The sequence below is a fragment of the Acartia tonsa genome, chromosome 14 (genome assembly GCF_053477335.1).
Source record: "Acartia tonsa isolate MP-2025a chromosome 14, ASM5347733v1, whole genome shotgun sequence".
Lineage (NCBI taxonomy): Eukaryota > Metazoa > Arthropoda > Copepoda > Calanoida > Acartiidae > Acartia > Acartia tonsa.
Genome location: NC_137273.1, coordinates 2434989 through 2458521, shown reverse-complemented (window position 1 = coordinate 2458521; position 23533 = coordinate 2434989). Strand labels below are relative to the sequence as shown.

Genomic DNA, 23533 nt, shown 5'->3' with positions numbered 1-23533 from the left:
TGGACCAATACTAAATTGCAGAAACTGTGCAGCCAGCTGTTTGGAAGCTAGATTTATTTTAAGTTATTTAGTCAGAATAACGACCTCAGAATTTGGTGTTTGTCCACTAATTTTTCCAAAATCACTTAGAATGAAAAAACTGGGTTTTGATTGAGATATTTGTGGAAAACTGCTAAATATTTTTTTCTAATACAAAATGCCCCAAGCCAATGAAGAAAATAAGACATCGATTATTAATTTCTGTCAATGGTAAATGGGTTAAATAAACCCATACTCATGTTCCTTTAAATAAAAACACATTGAATTAATAATTTAAATTGAGCATCTAAAATAATTTTAATTAACATTTAAAAATAAACTTTGTCAAACACCTTGTTTAAATCCAAAAATATAATTTTCTATGTTTCTCTCCAAATAGTTTTTTATATCAAATATACAATTTAAATGATTTAGGACGGCAAGAAATAAAATACCCTTAATTAAAACAATTTTTGAAAAATAAATAAATTAAACTATTTATCTGATTTTTTTCTAAATAATAAATATATACTTTTTTTCATAAAACTAAAAAATTCCATTACTTAAATATATGTCAATAGTCTTTTCATATTTACTGCAAAATTCTAAAAAACAAAATATTTTTAAAATTCTTTTCTTCAACAAAAATATAAAGCTCAAAAAATTTAACTTTTTTAAATTTTATTTCCAAATCATATAGTAAATTAATTAATTAATTATTTAAAAAAAAAAGTTTTCAATGATTAAAAAAAGCTTCAAACATTTTTGCTACAACATATTACAACAATCAAATTGAGTAACATCCACAAAAAAAAAAAAATGCTTTAGCAATATTATCAAAAAATTAATGATATATGAAAATTTTAATAACAGTAAGTCATTCAAAAACTAAACAAAATGCAAAAAATAAATAAAAATGCCTTTGTTTCCATGGTACTTCAATTTCTATAAGAATTTTTTGAGATCACTTTTTTATAATTCTTGTAAATATGTAGAATTCAACATTTTTCAATATCTTATTTTAGCACTTTTAAAAATATATTCTTTTCTCACTTTATTTCAGTTATTTACCGCAACATATTAGAGACAGCTTTCCGTGGATATTAAAATGCAAAATTAAAAGATTAAAACCAGTTTTGTTAGACCTAAGGAGCCGAAGCTCTAGGGTAAAAAAGGTACAATTTCATGATTTTTATTTTAATAATCGTGGAGAAATTGCCTATAATACGATGCTTTACACAATTTTTGAGTGTGGCTGAGAACCGATTCTAATCCAGCGGATAGTAATCGGATTGAAAACCATACTGGAAAAAAATTTCACTTCACTGTCAATTTATCAAAGGAAAAAGAAAAATATTTGATGAATATAATTTGACTATGGTGCTTCATAGGACAATATATAAAAAGATTGTGTCATACTGAAGACAATATAGAATAGAGTGCAAGTAGATATTTCAATGTTTTAAAGAAATTTTTAAAATCTTTTTGTTTGTTTGTAGGATTTTACACTTGTTCCTGCTGAAATAATAACAACTTTTTAAATTTAATCTTCAACTTTGATTTTGATTTTTAATGCAAAAATATCCATTTTTTAGTCCTTTTAATATTGCTTTCCCTCAAAGCGCCTGGCGAAAACAGAAACCTCCCACTCTTTTAATTTGGAAAAATAATTTTAAAATTAGGGATAGAATAGTTTTTATTTTTATCCACAACACCCGCGGGTTGTCTTAACCCCATTACTGTACCCAATATAACATATCCTAATGTAACAATTGGCACAAGAAAAAAACTCCCCCCCCCCCCTTCCCATTATTTTTATTTCAATTCAAAATAAGCACCAAAGACATTAACTACAAAAAAACCTTTATTTGCCAGAATAAGAAAGGACAATGTTCTGTTATTACACAAGTCCAAAAGTTTTATGATAACGATTCCTTATTCGTTGGCTTAACTACTTTGGGGACTTTAGTAAATTTCGATTGGTTCAATCGTTGAGGTTAGTGTTCAAACGTTTTAACCACTGATTTTATTCTACAAAAGGGGAAGTTTGTGTATCATCAGTGGGCACGTACACCAATTTATTGGCCATTGTCTTATCCCTTCAGATCCCTGTGTATTTACCAAGGTTTTTACAAGTTGTTATTTTCCTGCATTGCTGCTTGATACATGGATAGTCCTGCCATGGCGGACAAGGCCTCCATCTCCTCCTTTTCCTTCTCCCAGGTCTCCAGATGGGACAGGGCTGCACTGGCCGTGTACCTGAAAAAAAAAATAAACTTTTGACTTATTGTAATGATTTTTTTCTTCTGAATAACGGTTTGTATTTCTTTCTAGAACGCCTACAATTGAAAATTTAAACATAAATTGCCAATATACTCAAAATCTAATTTAGACAGGCAAACATTTCTCCAAGGTCTCTAGGTGGGAAAGGGCTGCACCTGCCGTGTACCTGAATTTAAACAAGATTGGTTCCCATGAAAACATATGCATTTGTTGTAATGTCCTTTGTACACAGACATACAATATGTACAATGTCTTTAAACGGCCAGGATACTCAAATTTGAGGTCCTGGGGTTATACGCAAAGTCGAGAAACAATTTTAAAAATTAGAATATATTGTAAAAAAAAGCCGCATGGTTACTCTGGATAAGTGTCACCTAATATTCATTATTCATCTTAGAATCTATCTAATTTATCCATCTAACTACCTGGCAAGAATATATCTATCTATCTACCTGGCAAGAATATATCTATCTATCTACCTGGCAAGAATATATCTATCTATCTACCTGGCAAGAATATATCTATCTATCTACCTGACAAGAATATATCTATCTATCTACCTGGCAAGAATATATCTATCTATCTACCTGGCAAGAATATATCTATCTATCTACCTGGCAAGAATATATATATCTATCTACCTGACAAGAATATATCTATATCTATCTACCTGACAAGAATATATCTATCTATCTACCTGACAAGAATATATCTATATCTATCTACCTGGCAAGAATATATCTATCTATCTACCTGACAAGAATATATCTATCTATCTACCTGGCAAGAATATATCTATCTATCTACCTGACAAGAATATATCTATCTATCTACCTGGCAAGAATATATCTATCTATCTACCTGACAAGAATATATCTATCTATCTACCTGACAAGAATATATCTATCTATCTACCTGGCAAGAATATATCTATCTATCTACCTGACAAGAATATATCTATCTATCTACCTGACAAGAATATATCTATCTATCTACCTGGCAAGAATATATCTATCTATCTACCTGACAAGAATATATCTATCTATCTACCTGACAAGAATATATCTATCTATCTACCTGGCAAGAATATATCTATCTATCTACCTGACAAGAATATATCTATCTATCTACCTGACAAGAATATATCTATCTATCTACCTGGCAAGAATATATCTATCTATCTACCTGACAAGAATATATCTATCTATCTACCTGACAAGAATATATCTATCTATCTACCTGGCAAGAATATATCTATCTATCTACCTGACAAGAATATATCTATCTATCTACCTGACAAGAATATATCTATCTATCTACCTGGCAAGAATATATCTATCTATCCACCTGGCAAGAATATATCTATCTATCTATCTACCTGGCAAGAATAGGCCAATATTGAGTCTGTATAGCCAATGTTTTCTGTAAAGTTTCCACTCCATTTTTACAAGGTCGTCTTTCTAGCTCCTCCTGGCAAATCTTCGCTATCTTGTCTCCCATCAGAGCCCTAAAAGCAATGGATAGTTAATTAGGGATTGGTTGGTATAAACTAGCAGTGTCTAATCTTTTCCAGAATGGCTCCGAAACTGGTTTATAGGAGAAAAAAGAGAAGGGATTGTGGGAAATCTTTCTTTAGAACTGGTTGTCAGAATCACATTCCCTTTTCCCTGATGATTTCAAAGATTTTGAAAGATAGAATAGTTATTTATCGCATCGTATTATAGACACTTTACCGCGGATATTCAAATGTCTGTAATACGCTGCTGTACATGATTTTCCAGTATGGCTGAGAACCGGTTCTAATCCAGCGGATATTAATACAATTGTACTGCATAGTTAAACCTACATGATTCCATCACATATTTGAACTTTTGTAATATGAATGGAAATTTACATTTTTTGTAAAACCTCAAAAAAATTTCAAATATATCAAATATTATAATTTTACTTTGAAATTGTGTTTCTCGAAATTTTACATAAAATATGTCCAAGTACATAGATTTAATAACTTTTTAATGTGATATTTAGTTACATATAAATTCCTTTTTACTAGCGAGCGCTACTTTATAAATCAGTGAGTCTGTAATGCAATGGGTGAAATGTAATTTTCTCGGCTGCTCTTGAAGAAATTTGACTGTTGAAATTTTCAGTGAGGATTCTTATGGCATATGCACATCTAGTCTGTACATTACTTTGTCTGTCTGTTTGTCGGTCATGCTTCAAAGGACTTAAACCTTTTTAAAAAAAAGATTTCATGATTTTATTTGCATGTTTGTTCTCTCTTTTTCTTTTCTTTGTTATGAAAACTAAACAACTGCTCTGCAATACACTATGTCCGTTTATCCATTCCATGACTTTTCTTCGCTACTTATTGATGTAGTCATCCTTGTTTTTTACAGAAAAATCTTAAGAAAAATAACAAAATATCTAATAGTTATGAAATTTTCTTTAATAGCGAAGCTACTCTTTAAGTCTTCGATTCTGTATGTCTTCCTTTCTGTCAGTTAAGACTGCAGGTATTGAGGTATACTTGGATACATTAATATATTATGTACAATACCTGCAACATTGTTCAGCACTTTCAGCCAGCACTCCTGTATGATACCCACCTGAAATTTTGCAGATTTTAAGTATATTATAATAATTCAACTTCCTTATTCATGTGTTTTTTGGTTTATTAGTACACCAAGATTTTGTTTACAGTTGGTATAGTCAAGGAGAGAGGGGACATTGGACTGTAAATTACACTGGTAGTGGTATTATTATCCTATTTGTTGGTTCATGAACTTTGAGTACTTATAATAAATTTTTATTTGTTGGTTCTAAAATATAAGTAATTTCAATGAATAGTTTAAATCTACAAATGGGTTGATTTTGTTTATCAACTTGGATGTATGTCAACTTATAATCCATTTTTAAGTATTTAAGGTTTCTAAAGAATTTTTAATTGATAGTAGTAAAACATCGGAAATGTAAAAAAAATATTATTGTTCAATGTTTGTACCTTCCAGAACGAGCTGAACTTTACCGCCAGCCAGAGCCATGAGTTGGTGAGTCAGAAAGGCAAAACAGGCAGTTGATACCTCATACCCACCTGAGAATATATCATCTTTGAATATTTTCTTTCTTGTTTCTATATAAAATCTGTCCCCCTTTCTGAATCTCAAAAATCAGTTATGTGACGTCATAAAAACTTCAACTTCTCCTTTCCTCTCCGTCATTTTTATGACGTCACATGGCTGATTTTTTAGACACTTTGTCCAGTTACATTGTATGCTGACAAAATCTTCGATTGAGATTGTCAAATTTTAATATTTTATTCCTGAACCAAATCTTGCCAGCAAAAGGCATGATAACGCGGTCAATCGTCCTAGAGACATACTACAATTTGATTACACAACTTTTGTCTGGGTGTCATAAATGTACATGGTTATTAGACGCGACTTACTTGGGCCAAAACATTCCCATCACACTAACTAATAAAGAATTAGGGACCATTTTAGAATATTTTTATTTAAGACTCGATGATAATTGGCTGATACTCCAGGTATGGGTATAATACTTATGACAGTTCTTCGAGACTAGTGAAATAAAAAATTCAAATATTTATTCCGTAGTTTTATTACCTCTAGGGGCTCACAAAACAGGAATTAGTTTTATGAATCCAATTTTATATTTTTCAGTAAGGCTAAGAACCAGTTCTAAACCAGCAGATATGAATCGTATTCATAGCCATACTGGAAATAAGATTATACCTATCGGATGTGGATGTCCAATGGCGGCATCGAACCCAGCTGAAACCAGCACAAAGTCTGGGTTGAAGCATCTAAAATAAAATACGATTAATCTTAGGGATTTTAAGGGATAAGACAGTCCTAATATAAAAGTAACAGGATGTCTTTCTAATTGTGTGAGTGTCGGTGGATCTTCCTGACCTCTGAACCGATTTGATTCTTCTTTAAAAGGGAGCCCCTAATAGTTCTTGGGAAGGAACTATTTTTACCCTCACAAGGTAAATCGTACCTTAAAAATGTAAAGATGTTTTATTTTACTTTTCATAATTGAAAGTGGGGTAGGGTCAACTTCCACCCTTCTAGAATCCTCTAGGGGCGAAGCCACTAGTCTACAATAAAATGATATACTTCCCCAATGATGAGTAACCTAATTACCCTTTCTTCAAGATTTTAAAAAGTAGGTAACAACAGTAGAAGGGGTGAGACAGAGAAAATAACTTAATACATTTTTTATTCATAATATTTAATATATACCAAATTTAAAGTAAAATCTTATCAAATATATTTGTAATATTTGAAGTGCAAATATCAAAATAACATGAAATGAAAGACGTCAAATAAAGATCATTTTTATAAGATTTTTTTTTCTAAATTCTCTTAAACTGTGGGTAAACCTCAAACTAACTTTTTGAATCAAAAAGGAATTTTTCATGCATATTTTAGGTGAAGATTTTCTTCTAGATTTCTCCATTAATTGTTCCGTTAGTCAGTCTGTCTTTCTGTAAAGCATTTCCTTAAATAGGAAATACACAGCTACTTTATATTACACTTGTGGGCACTTTAGGGACCATGCTAACTTAAGAGCAATTTCCCAAGGTAGGTTTAAGGTAGCCTCCATCAAAATAGTGATTAACCTCCCCAGGACCTATGAGTATCTTTACTATAAAGGAGAATAAAATCAGTCCAACAGTTACCGAGATCTTAGCTACAGATACGCAGACAAACATCCTGTTACTTTCATATAAGGATAATAATCCCTGTTTTTTTTCTATGAGAATCTTCAGTGTAAAGGAGAACCATATTGGTTCAGCGGTTTTCTATTATTTACCTGGCAATAGGCATGACTATGGATCTGAAAGCTGCCAAATATTCAGCATCCCCCATGGGCGGGTTTAACCCCCCGGACCAAGATATATTCACATTGAAACCAAGTCCCTAAAAATATACGAATTGATAAATTATTCAAAACAAATTAGATACAATCACACCCCCCCCCCCCTTGGAAAAATTAAGGGGAAAGGTTTTACACACGATTAATGGGCGATAAATAACTTCCCCAATGATTATAAACAAAATTACACCTTCTTTCTTAATAAATATTATTTGGAAAAAACCAACAAATCGAAATTGGATAAAAACACCACAAGTTGTTGAGCCATCGAATAATATAACGTGGCTATAAAACTTTGGGTACCATTAAAAAAAATATGGATACCTCTCTAGATCCACACTCTATGCTGGAGCCAGTACCAGGGTAGAAATTTCCATTGTCGTGCCTAAACAAAAAAAAAGATTTCAAATCACTTTTTAAAAAAAACTAGGATGATTATGTACCTTAGTAGTAAACCTTTTGAAAATAATAAGCTTAACATAAGCGTTGCTACAAAAGACCAACTCTACAAAAGACCAACGCCTACAAAAGACCAACTAGACGGTTCTACAAAAGACCAACGCCTACAAAAGACCAACTCTACAAAAGACCAACGCCTACAAAAGACCAACATTAAAAAAATCGTAATGCTAGAAGTTCATAGCCGCAGAGCTCGGCCCCCTAGCCTGCCTAGCCGCGGGCGCTCGGCCCCCTTGCCTATAACCTAACCTAACCTAATCTAATATGTATGAATGTTTAATGTACATTAATTTATTTATAGTTTAGAATATCGTGGATTTTACAAAAAGTGGTTGGTAGATTTTTTTTTCAAATTTTGAATATTTTTTACAATATTTAGGTAAGGTTAGGTTAGGTTACAGCCACAGGCAAGGGGGCCGTGCGCCCGCGGCTAGGCAGGCCAGGGGGCCAAGCGCTGCGGCCATGTATTGATTATGTAATACATTATTAATAAATTTAATGTTTATATAACAATATATAGGCGTTGGTCTTTTGTAGGCGTTGGTCTTTTGTAGAGTTGGTCTTTTGTAGCAACGCCTTAACATAAGATTATATGATTTCCCTCAAAGTGCCAAGTCGAACTCATTGACCTCCCCCCTTCTAGTTTATAAAAAAACATTCGAAAATAATGAAAGAAGTTTTTTAAAGTGCTAATTGTTAGGCTATGTTGAGTTAGGTTATATTGAGTACAGGTTAGACCCACGTGGGTTGGAAATAAAGGATTAAAAAATCGCCCCTCCTTATTTTCAAATTGTTTTTAAATATAGGGTTTAGGTGCTCGCTGGTCACTTTAAGGGAATACTAAGAAATAAGAGCCAAGAAAAGTAAATTAGAAATAGACGGTATGACGGTCAACACAACCATTTATAGAGAAGAATTGCTACTAATAAAATATCTTACTATTACTTAGCAATAAAAAAGTATATATTAAATGAATATTTGGTTATACTAGAGTAAAAAGGAAAAGATTTTTATATTCTAATTTTATACTAAGTCAAAATGATTATGAATATAATCTCTTTGTAATCAGGAATCTAAATAAAAAAAGTATGAAAAAAATCTAATACATTCTTTTTTAAGATTCATTTAATGATTTTTAACAATACAATGCTTTTATTCCTAAACAAATGAAACACAATGAATGCTTGTGACGTACATATTACATAACCATATTATAGAGAAGCTTCGCTTTGCAAAATAAAATAGTTCCGGAATTTATCTATATTTGTGTTATAAATAGATTTATAGGTAAATTTTTAGAGCAATGAAAAAACTATAAAACAAGGATGATAACATCCATAAGTAGCAAAGCATAAAAAAAGTAATGGACAAACGAACAAACAGATATACAGATCAGTTATAACAGTTGTCATAAAATATATAATATGTTATAAGTTTTAAAAAATCAAGAAATCTTTTTAATAATAATTACATATTTTGAAGCTTGACCGACAGACCGAAGGTAACTTACTTAGAAGCTAATTGGTACAATAACAATTCTCCAAAAACTCTACGGACGGACTAACAGATTAAATTATAGAGTAGCTTCGCTACTAATAAAATAATATTATTTTTGACAATAATACAATATCTAAAAATAAATATTTGTCAGCAGTTTATTAATATTTATTTTAATTCCGTTTTATCAGTCGTAAGTTTTTATTTCAAATAATGTTTTTACATGTGATTTGTAAATTATAATTTTAAGAATTCTAAATTTTGCATCTTTCTTAAAAGAAAAGCAATGCTAATTTAAAAGGCTTTATCCAGGGATCTTCAGGGATAAGACAATGGCCAATAAATTTATGTACATCCCAAATGCTAATGCACAAAATTACCCCTTCTGTATTATAAGTTTAAACATTTTAGACTAAATTAAATAAACCAATTTTGAAAAAAAATAAGAAAAATAGAGAGGTAGTTTTATGTTTGTTTGTTTGTTAATTTAGGTAAGGTTAGATTATATTGGGTAGCACTGCAGGGTTAGGGAACCGTTGGCAAAGGTCTATTAGGGTCAGTGACCATACAGGAGTTTGTCATAGTTAAAAATTGAATTTATTTCAAATAAGTTGTGTGGGGAGGGGGGTTAAAACAAATATTGTGCGTCTATGAAAATTGGTAAACGATTAGTCCAGCCATTTAAGAGATATTAATGAACATATATATTTACCAACATCAATTTTTCTATATTTACTATAGGTTTAATTATTTAATCTTCATATTTTATGTGAGAATCAAATTTTAACTAGAAATCTAGTAATTCCCCTATGAAATCTGAAATATAAACCGTAAAATTAAAGTGATACAACGCGCGCGTAGCGTGTGCGATCTTTTTCTGTGACGTCACTTACGTGCGTACTTTAAAAGGGCGCGAGGAGCCAGGGATTTTAAGAGATAAGTCAATAGACAATAAATTGATATACATTCTTAATTACAACTTTTGTATATCAAAATCAAGTAACCAAGGTATTTGAATTGATCATACATCATCTGTTTAAAATTCATTAATTTTAGAATTATTTGATAATTATGTACAGTTTTTTTCCTATTTCTTTTTCTCTGGCGTCTAGCTTTAATACAAAAAAAACTATGCTTATGTTAAACCAGTTTCCTTCTCCCGATGATTACTACTGTTGTATGTAGAAATAAAATCACAGTTATCTACATAATCTTGCATAGTTTATTTCTTTTATGAAAAGTTTGTGAAAAATAAGTTATTTTTAGTAGTGAAGCAACTCTATAATTGGAAATGTCCGTCTGTTTGTCTGAAAAATTTAGAAGCAGCTTACTGCGCATAATAAAAAATAACGCTATACATAAATAATGACCAATGATAGGCCAGTATAAATTGTAATTGACCAATGGAAAAATGTATACTGACCTATCATTGGTCATTTGTATTGTATAAAATCATTGTTTTAAGCACTATGAACTGCTTCAAAATCAGGGGCAAACATGATTTTCTCGACTCCTATCTTAGATAGGCGGCTGAAATTTTATATTAGCAATTCTATCATTATGGAGCATATTGTAGTTAGAAATATCCATGGCAGTCAGGCTGAATTAAAGCAGATTTTAAGCCACCTTTGTCTTTTACAACTGATTTCCATATATCTTTGCCATTAGTAGTCCTATTTTTGGGAGATAGCATCAAAATTTAATTACCCGTAGTTTAAAGAGAATTTTGTGTATATAGAAAAAGGAAAAGTAGCTTTATTTTTTATTGTTCTTACATCTTTGTGTTTGTTGTCTGATTTTCAAAATTGAGGATGTTGTCATCCTTCTTGTTTTCAGATCTATGTTTAAAAAATGGACTTTTGTTGCGTGATAAAAAAGATACCAGGAGGAATATTTAAGTTTATCTTCCTTGTTTTATTGCCAATTTATGATGTTTATACTGATATTGATTTTACTTTGGAGATATATAAAGATGGTACTGATAAGAAATATTTTATAGCTTCAGGAATATGCCTTTTTAATATCTTGAGGTAATTAAAGTTATTGATATAGCTAGTTTCTGCTCTTAAGATAGTTATTAATACCTAAGACTAAATGTGGATGTCTTCACCCCAATTGAAAGAGTTTTAAAAGGCAAATCTTTGTTTCAGTTGTTATAATGTTCCTGCCAATACTTGTAATAATCGTGTCAGCTTGTCTGGAATTGGAGAAATGGAAAGATGGAGATGATGATTGTAATATTATCCTCATTTTCATCGCAGCATTTTTCAATCAGCTATTAATACCAATTTTAGGATTTCTTACAATATTTAAAGCTAACAATGAAGTTGAAAAATTTCTTTGGACATTAAAGGTAATTCTGCACACCTAATTATCACTGAAAAAAAATATGGTTATATAATGATTGAAACAGTACATATACAAACATGTATGTTTCCAAATTTGTTCTGTTTCCATATATATGTCCATTAACCCTTGGGCCTTAATGGTCAGGGGGGGGGGGCGTTGAACGGTTTTTTCTATTTCATTTTCTGTGTGTGAAAGATAAAGAGCCCCAACTGCGTGACTTTTTAAGTATGGGTATGACACATAACTGAGAGTTGGATTTTTTTGAAAATCTCCATCCTGACAGGGACAGGATGCCAGCAAACCTGGCAGGGTTATCCAGGTATAGAGCAAAAATATTTTTGACTTAAATAAAGCATTTTATCTTACCAAAATACTAGATATCCTCTAGTAGTACATCCTCATATGAAATACAGGTGTTGAAGTCAATTTTAGGTTCCAGGTATGATCCTGCAGGTCCTGATCCTGTGGCCGCAATTTTTGACTTAGAGACTTCAAATTTTAAACTTAAGCTGTTAAAGGTTAATTGTTAGTGTTGAACCTTTTGTCTTTCCATTTGTCTGTCAGAGATTCTGGAAGACTATGTAGAAAATTTTATATTCTTTGCTGCAACAGCAAAAATAGAAATCAAAATATTTTAGTGAGAATTTCTATGACCTGTGCATTACACCAACTCAGAATTACCACTTTTAAAAAAAATTCAATGGGCGCGCTATTTCAACACATTCCTTTTATGATATAATGACCAATGATACAAAAAAAAAGTGTTCTGGTAGCTTTTTTTCAGCAATATGTCAAATTCGATTTTCATAAAAAAGGAGAAGGGTCCCCCCTGGGGAAGAAATTTTATTTTTCTTTGAAACCATGATTTTATACACCTTCACGAAAAAGAATGACAATTTTGGCTATTTTAGCAAAATCAGGTGATTTTGACGGTTATTTGAAAATAACTTTATCTAAGATTGATATTTTTTAAAATCGTTTTTTTTTATTCTTAATCTACTCTTCAAGGCGAATTCAGGAAGGTATATGTATAAAGCCTTACTTTGAAAGAAAAAAAATTTTCTTCCCCAGGGAGAACCCTTTCCCTTTTTTATGAAAATCGACAATTGACAAAAAATTGACACATTGCTGAAAAAAGCTACCATAACACTTTTTTTGGTATCAATAGTCATTATATCATAAAAGAAATGGGTTAGAATTGCGCGCCAAACATTTTTGCATTTTCAGTTGGTCTACTGTGCATTGCATATCCAGCCTATAAATTGTTTTGCCTGTAACAAAAAGTTTATTAAATTTTTTTCTACTTTTACTTATTTTTTCTATTACTTTTTGATCATCTGGTCTATTGCTTATGAATCTTGTCATTTTTTTGTTTGTTTAGATTGGAGAGCTTGCAGGAGAATCTTTCTTTCAAACAAATCTACAAATCTTCATCGTTCTCAAAGATGGATTGAAAGAAGATACTTACTGGAGGCGTGTGAGTAGTATAATTGCATCATGTGTCAGTCTGTTTTATGGAATATGCGATTATGAGTTATTTCATTTAGGTTCTACACATGATAATAATGATTATGAACAAGAAAATAATATGCGTATAAAAATATTATATTTTTGTTCTGAGTTTTTTAAACAATTGGCTCATTTTTTGCGATTATTGATATGTATTTGTCTTTATTGTGTGCACAAGGATCTTATAAATTATGCCCATATGTACATGGGTTTATGTTTAATTCTTCCACATTTGCCTATACTTACTAGGTTGATATGTTGTTGTTTTTGTTGTTTTAATTTTTCTCTTGGAATCAATATCCTAAATCCGTATAGATGTTATAATGAACAAAATATATTTTCAAAAACTCAATTGAAGTTAAGTGCTGCGCTAACCAGCTATATTTCTCTGGTTGGAATAATATTTTTGAGTTTGTTTTTTTACAGTAATGTGGATTGTAAAGAATCTTGTGATTCATTAAATAGAATTAATAATTTTTTCATTTTCTGTATTTGTAATAACCTCATTGCATTTATACAAAGTTTCTGTCCTTTATGTGGTTTCAGACCATTTTATCATGAATTTTTAGAGGATTCACAGTGGCCCTAGCGTATATTTTGCTTGGAAATCTTGACCTTAACAGTTAAAACTGTCATAACTTTTTTATTTTTAGGAATTGTGACTTTTTTTTTCCTTTTTAGAAATAGGATTACATGTATTTTCAAAAGAAAATTTTAGAAAATAATTTATTTCATCAATTCTACTGTTTTTTCACTAAAATATGCAAAATTTCAACCAAAAAATTGTAGTTTTTACTCAACGCAGGGAGGGAGAATTTCTGACACATTGCTTAAAAATTTGAAGTGCAAGTAATACTTGAGTTACATGAAATCTAAAATATGTTTTGGAAAGGTCTTAAAAATGACTAAAACATTTTGTTTAAATTTAGAAAATATTGCCAGCTCCCAAGCCGCCATGGGGTAAAAACCGAAATGGTGAGAAAAAGTATGCCTCATACGGGGTGAAATGGGGTGAACTTCCCACGGTTTAAATGTAATAAAATTTTGCACACTCATTATCTATCTTTACTTATGCCCAATTTTTACTGCTTATAGTTCTAACATTATTTTTAAGCTAGTAAATGATCAAACATAGTCTATTTTTAGGGTATATTTAAGACCTTAAATTGCCGTTATAAAAAATTTAATTTATTTTTTTCTTTAAAAAACAATTAGGTAATGAGGTCATAATTAAATTGTGTATGTAAAAAAATATTAATATATCTTAAATAATACCAAAGATATGATGTTTTGTAGACCTACTAAAATTCTAGATTCTGTCGGGATTTTGGCAAAAATGCGCTTTGACTAAAACTGTTTACAAAAGATACACTGTACTACGCTACAGGGCCACAGTGGATTAAAAGCAAAAGTGGGACAATTTTGTTAAATAATTCAAGTTGAAACAACATGCACAAAAGCTGTCTACAATAAAAGCTTTCCTGATAATCTTATTTAAATTTTATATGACAGAGCCATAGTTTTGATTATTGTAAACTCTTAAATTTGTATCTTTCTTTCTTTATTATTATCCAGCAAATAATTTAGGCTATTTCTTGTAAACATGCTTGTGAGATTAGTTCCCATTTAATACACCTCTGGTTTATGGAATGCCTCATAATTGCAAATAACATATCTATAAAGTAGCTTGATGTCTGTCTGTCCCTTAAGATCTTGGTAACTACTAAACCGATTGGATTCTACTCTTCAGAGATGGGTTTTTAATAAATGCCGCGTTTTTTCGACAATTTTTTAGACTTTGATTGATTGAACGAAGACGATGGGAGAGTATACAACTTAAGAATTCAAAATTATAAAATTATTATTTTAGCCATTTGTATAATGTCTAATACAACTTAAATCCATTTTCGCTGCATATTTATTAATGCATCTTTTTAGATCTGTATTAGACATTATACAAATGGCCAAAATAATTATTTTAAAATTTTGAATCCTTAAGATGTATACTCTGTTTTAAACCTTATTTCATCTTGAAGATCAATGCCCCGTACGATTTTAACAGAGTATACAAATTAAGAAATCAAAATTTTAAAGTTATCATTTTAGCCATTTGTATGATATCTAATACAGCTCTAAAAAGATGCATTAATAAATATGCAACGAAAATGGATTTAAGTTGTATTAGACATTATCTAAAAAATTGTCGAAAAAACGCGGCATTTATTTAAAACCCATCTCAGGAAATATACCTACTGGTGCTGTGGTGGATTTAAGCTATTTTCTTGGTGGGTGGGACACCCCTAACCCCGCAAAAAATGTAAATCCCCCCCAAAATTTTTTTTCATTTTTTTATGTTTTTATATATTTTTATAATTTTTTTATATTTTAAAATTTTAATTTTTTTAAAAATTAAAAATTTTTTGTCTTCTTTTTAAATTTCATTTACTCCTTTAAACAAATTCAAAAAGATTATGAACCTTCATTCTCCTGTAGGAGCGAAGCCCCAAAAAGGCTAATGGCAAAGAAATATTTAAAAACATTAAACAATAGAAAAATATTGAATGTTTTGAAAATATAAATGAATACAAAAAAATATAAAAAGCCGCTAGTTTTTAATAGTATATTAATAATGTGATTTACAATATCTATAAATGCTATGTAATATCTATATCATAACCAAAACGATTTGCAAATAAGTATTTCATTATCTTAACTTATCTTAGAGCCATAGCCCCCTGAATCCCATCCAAACTTCACCTTTTAACATCCCCTACCTTAAAACTTTACATTTCTAGGCGTTAGTTGTATAGGAGTGTAAATATATCCCAAAATATCTCGTAAACGGTATGACCAATTTTTTCTGATTTTTAGGAAGTTTGATAATGACCCAGGGGATATTTTAGTTTATTTGGCATTGGGATGCGACACAAGATAAAAATAAGCCCTCCTAAGAATCTTTTTTATTTAAGCAAAATTATTTATTTATTTAAGACAAAACTTAAAGGCGAAGGCCACAGTATGCAAAATAGTAAATTAATAGTTATCAAGCTCTTAATTGTATATATGCTCATTTAAAAAAAACCTTTATTAAATATCCTTTTCTTTCTTGTATAGTTTTATTTATAGTTTTTAGTAGCGAAGCTACTCTATAATTCACTTTGTACATATGTCCGTCAAACTTTTTGAAAACGTTCCCATTATTAAGGAGCACAATTTAATTATACATATAACATCGATGGCGACCGGACTGCTTTTTAGCAGGTTTTTTTTATATTTTCATAATTTTTCATATCTTTGGTATTGTGGTCTGATTTTCAAAATGATGTTCAGTTTAGGTATCTTAGGTCGAAATGTCTGTTTTATTAAAAAGCATTTTTGACAGAGTTATGGCCAAAAACATGAACAAACATATGAAAAAAAGACTTTTTACACCTGTGAATCCTATTAAAAATCAAGAAAGATAGTTAGATAGCTGGCTAGATATAAAGATATATACCTGTGTATACTAATATAGAGTACTCTAGGATCATCATAGAACATCTTCTGAGTACCATTGCCATGGTGAATGGCCCAGTCAATGATCAATATAAAGATATATACCTGTGTATACTAATATAGAGTACTCTAGGGTCATCATAGAACATCTTCTGAGTACCATTGCCATGGTGAATAGCCCAGTCAATGATCAACATAAAGATATATACCTGTGTATACTAATATAGAGTACTCTGGGATCATCATAGAACATCTTCTGAGTACCATTGCCATGGTGAATGGCCCAGTCAATGATCAACATAAAGATATATACCTGTGTATACTAATATAGAGTACTCTAGGATCATCATAGAACATCTTCTGAGTACCATTGCCATGGTGAATAGCCCAGTCAATGATCAATATAAAGATATATACCTGTGTATACTAATATAGAGTACTCTAGGGTCATCATAGAACATCTTCTGAGTACCATTGCCATGGTGAATGGCCCAGTCTATGATCAACACTCGATTTATTGCACGTAATTCGTTCTTCGGAGAACCTAAAAAACAAACATGAAAATAATACAATTATATAAAAGTAGAAGAATCTGTGTTTGTGTGTGTCTTTTTGTACTGCAAGATCTAGCTTACCACTGAACCGATATGGTTCTTTTTTACAATTTTATATAGGTCCTGGCAAGGTTTATAACTATATTGGAAAGGTTATCGCCACCCTCCCAAGAGAAAAGAAAAGGCTCCTAGAGGCCTCTAAGGGTGTTGCCGCTTGTAACTTAATAAGTAGTAAAGCACAACATGAGACTATTCTTATTTAATTAGAATAGTCAACAGAAAATGAGATATATTATGTAGCAAATGTTTATAGAGATCAGGTTGAATAAAATCATACAGATTAACGTACAAAGAAAGTTATAGTGTAGATGTTTTTAGGTTAGAGAAATCAACACAAGAAATTATTCAATGCTCATTCGTCAGAAAGTCTAAATTTTACTGACAACTGAGTGTGATACATCTCCTACCTACAGCACAAACATATAAACGGCCAAAAGTACTGACGGTTTTTAGTAGAGTAGTTTCGTTACTACAGCGCTTTCACTCAAAGTACCTTGTTAAGCACTGACACCCCGTCCCCTATTTTCAATACAAATTTTAAAAAATGAGATTGGTAGAATTTTCCTTTATTTACTAATCACATTAGGTCAGGTTAGGTTATATAGTGTACTAGGAAGCATTGCAGGGTTAGTTCATTGCAGGAGTTAGGAATGAGAAACCCTCCCCCCCCCCCTCTTGTTTAATCTAGTTATCAGTACTTAACAAGCGCTTTGTGTGAAATCACCACTAAGTACTATAGATTAATCATAGAATTTATTCACAATCTTACCAAGCTCAAGTAGTTGTTTAGCAGCTATAGCCACGGTATTAAAGTAGCAGAAACCCATAGCCTCGTCTGATTCTGCATGGTGTCCTAAATGGATAGATAGATAGATATATAGTTAGATAGATAGATATATAATTGTTTATCAGCTATAGCCACAGGATTAAAATAACAGAAACCCATAGCCTCGTCTGATTCTGCATGGTGTTCTAGATAGATAGATAGTATGATGGATAGTTGGACAGATAGATAGATAGTATGATGGATAGTTGGATAGATAGATAGATAGTATGAAGGATAGTTGGATAGATAGACAATTATTTAGCAGCTATAGTAAGATAGATTAATAATTGGATAGATAGAGAAATAGGATAATTTCTTTCAACTTTCTTTTTTCCTGGAATATTGGATAAATAAAAAGATAGACGGGTAATAGATAATTAACAAGGATGACAACATCCATAAAAGCGAAGCACTGAAACGGTAGGACAAACAGACATTAACACTTGTATAGTGTCATAAATGAATGATCATAATATAAATGTATAAGGGTCAAAGCAAAATTGTAAGTAAATTTGTTGAAAAAAAACTGCTTTATTCAGGATAATGTTTATGGACATACTTACATTTTTAGGACTTGATTATAGAGTTGCTTCGCTCATTACATTATACTTTGTTGTCCCGGAAATCAATATACCAAAAATCAGATCAATCATATGATTAGTTCACATAAAAATTTGTTGTTAAAAAAGTAAAAAATATCAACATGTTTAAAATGGAGTACGGACATTTTGGTAATGATTATAGAGTTGCTACGCTTTCTAAATCGTACCTAACTACTAAAGGAATCACCATGCAAAATTTGAAATCGATAGGACAATTCTAACATGCCTAAATTAATTTAAAAAGCTATCCGTTACGGACGGACGGACCGACCCTTATTATAAAAAAGCTTCGCTTTTAAAAAGACAAATAGATTGATAGATAAATATAATTGTTCATTTTCGACTTAAAATAGTACAAAAGTAATACCAAGTAATCACTTTTGAGATAACGGACCATTTCATTCATGAAAATAAAATGCTAAAAAATCTGAAAATTTTAAATGCTTGTTATCTTAAAATTTAAAAAAAGTTAAAAACTTTTTCTTATATAAAACATGTAAAATAGTAACAGATTTTAAGGATTTATTACCTGGTGGTCTAACAAAAGCGAAACCATTTTTAAGCTCGCCCTCCGCAATTTTCTTGGCCAACGCAACCGCAGAACCAACAGCGTACCTGAAAAATAAACAAGGATGATAACATTGACGTCAGCTAAGCTCTAGACTAAATGTCTGTCTGTATGTTTGTCTAAATGTGTCTATCTTCCGTTTTTTTTTTTAATATGTCAGTCTCTCATTTTGTATGTATATCTGTCTGTTTTTATACTCCTTAATATATTGTTGAATCTGGACGAATGATTTCCCCGCTCTTCCTGATTGACATATCAATGAAAATAGTTTTTAAAAGTAAACATTTTTTGGTAATACTAGAAATATGAATATTAATTTCAAATTAGTTATAGTAAATCAATAAAATCATTAAATTACTTTGATAAGATAATTTCATCTTTAGTCGTACAGATATTCTATAAGCAAGGAATTCCATCTATACGTCCGATATGGTAAATTAACTCAGTAACAGGGAGTTAAAGGGACGTTTAGAATCCAAAGAGAGGTGTGAGAGGGAGAGGGAATAAAATATTTAACAGGGCACCAAGTGTAAATATTTATAAAAATTCTAAGCTTGTTTTTGCTGCGCTACTTATAAACATAATTCTTCCAATTTAAATTTTAATAAACTAATTTCCAGTATGGCTTCGAAACCGATTACTATCCGCTGGATTAGAATCGGTTCTCAGCCATACTTAAAAATTGTGTATAGCATCATATTACATATAAATTTCAACGAATATAAATAGAAAAATTATAAAATCAATACCAATTATGTTAGGCACACAGGGCCATTTTAATCTTAATATTTTTCAGTTTAATATCTGCGGAAAGCGTTCTATATTGCGATGTGAAAAATAGCTTTCATTCAAAACAATTTAGATATTAATTTTTTAAGAAATCTTTTAATATTTTTTTGTACTTTTTATATAAAATGTATTAAAAATGTGGAATGTCTTGAAATGCAGGGAGGGAGGGGACATTGGGCTGTTTATTACATTTTCCCCAAAGTTTTATAGCGACGTTTTCTTATTCGTTGGATCAACAACTTTGGAGACTTTCATTGAATTGTGATTTGTTAGTTCATTAAGGTGAATCTCCAAAAGTTTCAACCACTTATTGTAATCTACAGGGGGGTTATGTACAGATTGGGAATGTATATCAATTTATCGCCCATTGTCTTATCCCTTTAGATCCCTGCTTGAAAATGGCTCCATAAATAATTAAACATAGAGGAAAGACGTAAGTTTCAAACTATCCTAGAAAACTTCAAATATTATGCATATAATAAATGTGGATATTATGATAAGAGAAATTTTGTCGTCGAATTAGGTTGCTACTATAGTCCTCATTTATTGGTCAGTATGTTCCTCCAGTAGGAAGGGAGGAGATGGAGTAAAAGGGGTATTGTTATATTAGACAGCTGGTAATACCATTTCATTAAAGCAGACGAAAATCTGGTGCAATATCCAAGTAATTATTTGTCGATTTTTATATGACACTTAAAAATTTCGTTTTGTCAATACGTATTTTTGTATCCAATGATTAAAAACCCTGGTGTATGTATGTACTTAGTATATTAGTAAGATATCAAAAACGGCTGGAGCAATCGGTTCACAATTTTGAAAAGAGCTTAGTATTTGTCTTATTAGTTATTTAAATGGAAAAGGGGAAGGGGATATAGTACCCCTTAATATTATCTATTTTTTTTTTTAAATATTAATTTGAAATGAAAATGTTCAACACCCAACATTAGGAAAAACAATAAAAGTCCAGTTGTTAAGCCTTTATGAATTGAAAAACTAATAAATTTCTTTTTCAATGAATCTTGGAGGTTTTCTCCAAACATCTGTCGGTATGACATAAAGTTATGTAACGCTGAAAAGATGGAAAATTAATTATTAAAACTGTATCGTACAGTCAAATACAGATATTTTAATATATATTTTTCTGGACAAGGATGACAACATCCAGAAAAGCGAAGCACTGAAACGGACGGACATTAACACTTAAAAAGTGCCAGAACTGAATAATCAGAATATAAATGTATAAGAGTCGAAGCAAAATTGTAAGTAAATTTGTTGAAAAACTGCTTAAAACAGGATAATGTATATGGACATACTTACATTTTTAGGACTTGATTATAAAATTATATTTTGTAGTCCCAGGAATCAACATACCAAAAAGCAGATCAATCGGATGATTAGATCACATAAAAATTTGTTTGTTAAAAAAGTAAAAAAAGCAACATGTATAAAATGGACGTACGGACATTCTTGTAATGATTATAGAGTTGTTACGCTTTCTAAATCGTACATTACTACTAAAGGAATCACCATGCAAAGTTTGAAATCGATAGGACAATACTAACATGCCTAAATTAACGGAAAAAAGCTATCCTTTTGTTACGGACGAACGCACGGACGCACGGACCGACCCTAATTATAGAAAAGCTTCGCTTTTAAAATGTTTTATATTTGTATTTGTCTTTTTATATTTCTTTAAGTAATAATACTTCTATCTATCTATCTACCTGGCCGCTGTAGCAGTATGATGTTCATTCCAGTATGTATCAGAATCTACTCCCAGCCCTCAGTATCTATCTATCCATCTACCTGGCCGCTGTAGCAGTATGATGTTCATTCCAGTATGTATCAGAATCTACTCCCAGCCCTCAGTATCTATCTATCTATCTACCTGGCAGCTGTAGCAGTATGATGTTCATTCCAGTATGTATCAGAATCTACTCCCAGCCCTCAGTATCTATCTATCTATCTACCTGGCCGCTGTAGCAGTATGATGTTCATTCCAGTATGTATCAGAATCTACTCCCAGCCCTCAGTATCTATCTATCTATCTACCTGGCAACTGTAGCAGTATGATGTTCATTCCAGTATGTATCAGAATCTACTCCCAGCCCTCAGTATCTATCTATCTACCTGGCAGCTGTAGCAGTATGATGTTCATTCCAGTATGTATCAGAATCTACTCCCAGCCCTCCGCAAGGCAACATCACAAATTTACTCAGAATACCGTCTTCCTGTAGGTCCTAAACATTAAGTTTTATGAATAAAATACTTAATCAAATTATATGTTATTTATCCAAGTCTAAATAACATATGTTATACAATATCTATCCCAAAATAAAACAACAATCAGATATTAGTCCATTTATTCATAAAAAGCGAGAATATAAAAATACAAATGTGCAAAACCATACAATTAATTACATAAATAAAATCATAATAAAGTAGAAAATCCTTAAAATAGACAATAACCTTAACATGCATGGACGAATTTAAAAAACTGTTTCAACGAATATGGGTGGGTGAACTACAAAGGGAGGGAAGCTAACAGGCTAACTTTCAAGGTACATTCAATGAGCAAGAAAACCCACAATTAGCTTATGACAAATTTCATGACATTTTTTTCTCTCTTTATGACGCACACTTTGAGGAAAAAACTATTCGTTTTAACATCAATATACATAAGATAGAACCATGGATGTCAAATGGTCTTTTAACTTCTAGACGCAAAAAATAGAGCTTTATTCAATTTGGTCTAAAGACCGTTCGGCTGAAAGCAAACAAATTTTTAATAATTATAAGAATCTTTATAATAAATTAATTAGGGCAATGAAGAAACTACATTATAGTATGCAACTTATTTCTCATCAAGGTAATTTAAAAAAAAAACTTGGGACATTATCAAAGAGGCATGTAATAAGAGTGGGAGGGCCAGTTCATCCCCTAAATCCTTGAACATTAATGTCAATATTATTAGTCAAACAGAGGAGATAGTTGAGCATTTTAATAGACATTTTACTAGTGTTACTACTAACATCCAGCAGACAATCCCCCCCACGGATCGTCCCCCTGATAGTTATTTAGATGAAGCTGGTGCAAATTTTAGTTTCAATCTAACTTCATCTAAAGAAATAATACAAATTTTTAGCCAACTTGAAAGCAAATCTAGCACTGATTTTACTGGTCTCTCCACTAAATTAGTTAAAAAGATTCTGCCAATAATTTCTAGGCCACTTGCACACATTTTTAATTTATCTTTAAGGCATGGTTTAGTCCCCTCTTAATTTAAGATAGCTAAAGTGTCAGCAGTTTTTAAAAAAGGTGGAAATACTGAAAACCTAAATGATTACAGATCCATAAACTTATTGTTAGTATTTAGTAAAATCTTAGAAAAATTAGTTTCAATTCAATTGAAAGATTATTTAAACGAACATAACATTTTTCATCCTAATCAGTTTGGTTTTCAGGAAGGCAATTCTACCATTCATCCTATGATTCATATGCTTAACAAAATTTCAACTGCAATGAATAAAAATGAATATACAGTTGAAATTTTCTGTGACTTAACCAAAGCTTTTGATATGGTTCCTGTGGACATTATGTGTAAAAAATTAGAAAAGAT

The 23533-nt window shown here is 31.0% G+C and overlaps 2 protein-coding genes across 2 annotated transcripts in view; one reads left to right on the top strand and one right to left on the bottom strand.

Moving 5' to 3' along the window:
* Positions 1–1486: 1486 nt before the first annotated feature.
* Positions 1487–23533, bottom strand: part of LOC145306358 (uncharacterized) — a 50226-nt gene continuing 28179 nt past the window's right edge. Inside the window, exons 22-33 of the mRNA XM_080148447.1 lie at positions 22045–22154; positions 19087–19172; positions 17899–17982; positions 16933–17059; positions 7531–7591; positions 7144–7250; positions 6057–6127; positions 5306–5395; positions 4862–4910; positions 3680–3808; positions 2169–2277; positions 1487–1539 (exon numbers count right to left, since the gene is read on the bottom strand). Of these exons, the coding sequence (XP_080004573.1) occupies positions 1522–1539; positions 2169–2277; positions 3680–3808; positions 4862–4910; positions 5306–5395; positions 6057–6127; positions 7144–7250; positions 7531–7591; positions 16933–17059; positions 17899–17982; positions 19087–19172; positions 22045–22154 (1041 nt within the window). The 3' untranslated portion in view covers positions 1487–1521. The remainder of the gene's footprint in view (positions 1540–2168; positions 2278–3679; positions 3809–4861; positions 4911–5305; positions 5396–6056; positions 6128–7143; positions 7251–7530; positions 7592–16932; positions 17060–17898; positions 17983–19086; positions 19173–22044; positions 22155–23533) is intronic.
* On the top strand, positions 11003–15294 carry LOC145305845 (uncharacterized). The gene is made up of 2 exons (XM_080147666.1): positions 11003–11515; positions 12893–15294. Exons 1-2 carry the CDS (start codon positions 11321–11323, stop codon positions 13607–13609), a joined length of 912 nt encoding a protein of 303 aa, XP_080003792.1. The 5' UTR covers positions 11003–11320; the 3' UTR covers positions 13610–15294.

Coding starts and splice junctions, on each gene's coding strand:
- LOC145305845 (XM_080147666.1), top strand. CDS start 11,321: ATGTTCCTGCCAATACTTGTAATAATCGTGTCAGCTTGTCTGGAATTG. Junction 11,516..12,892: donor AATTTCTTTGGACATTAAAG/GTAATTCTGCAC, acceptor TTGTTTGTTTAG/ATTGGAGAGCTTGCAGGAGA.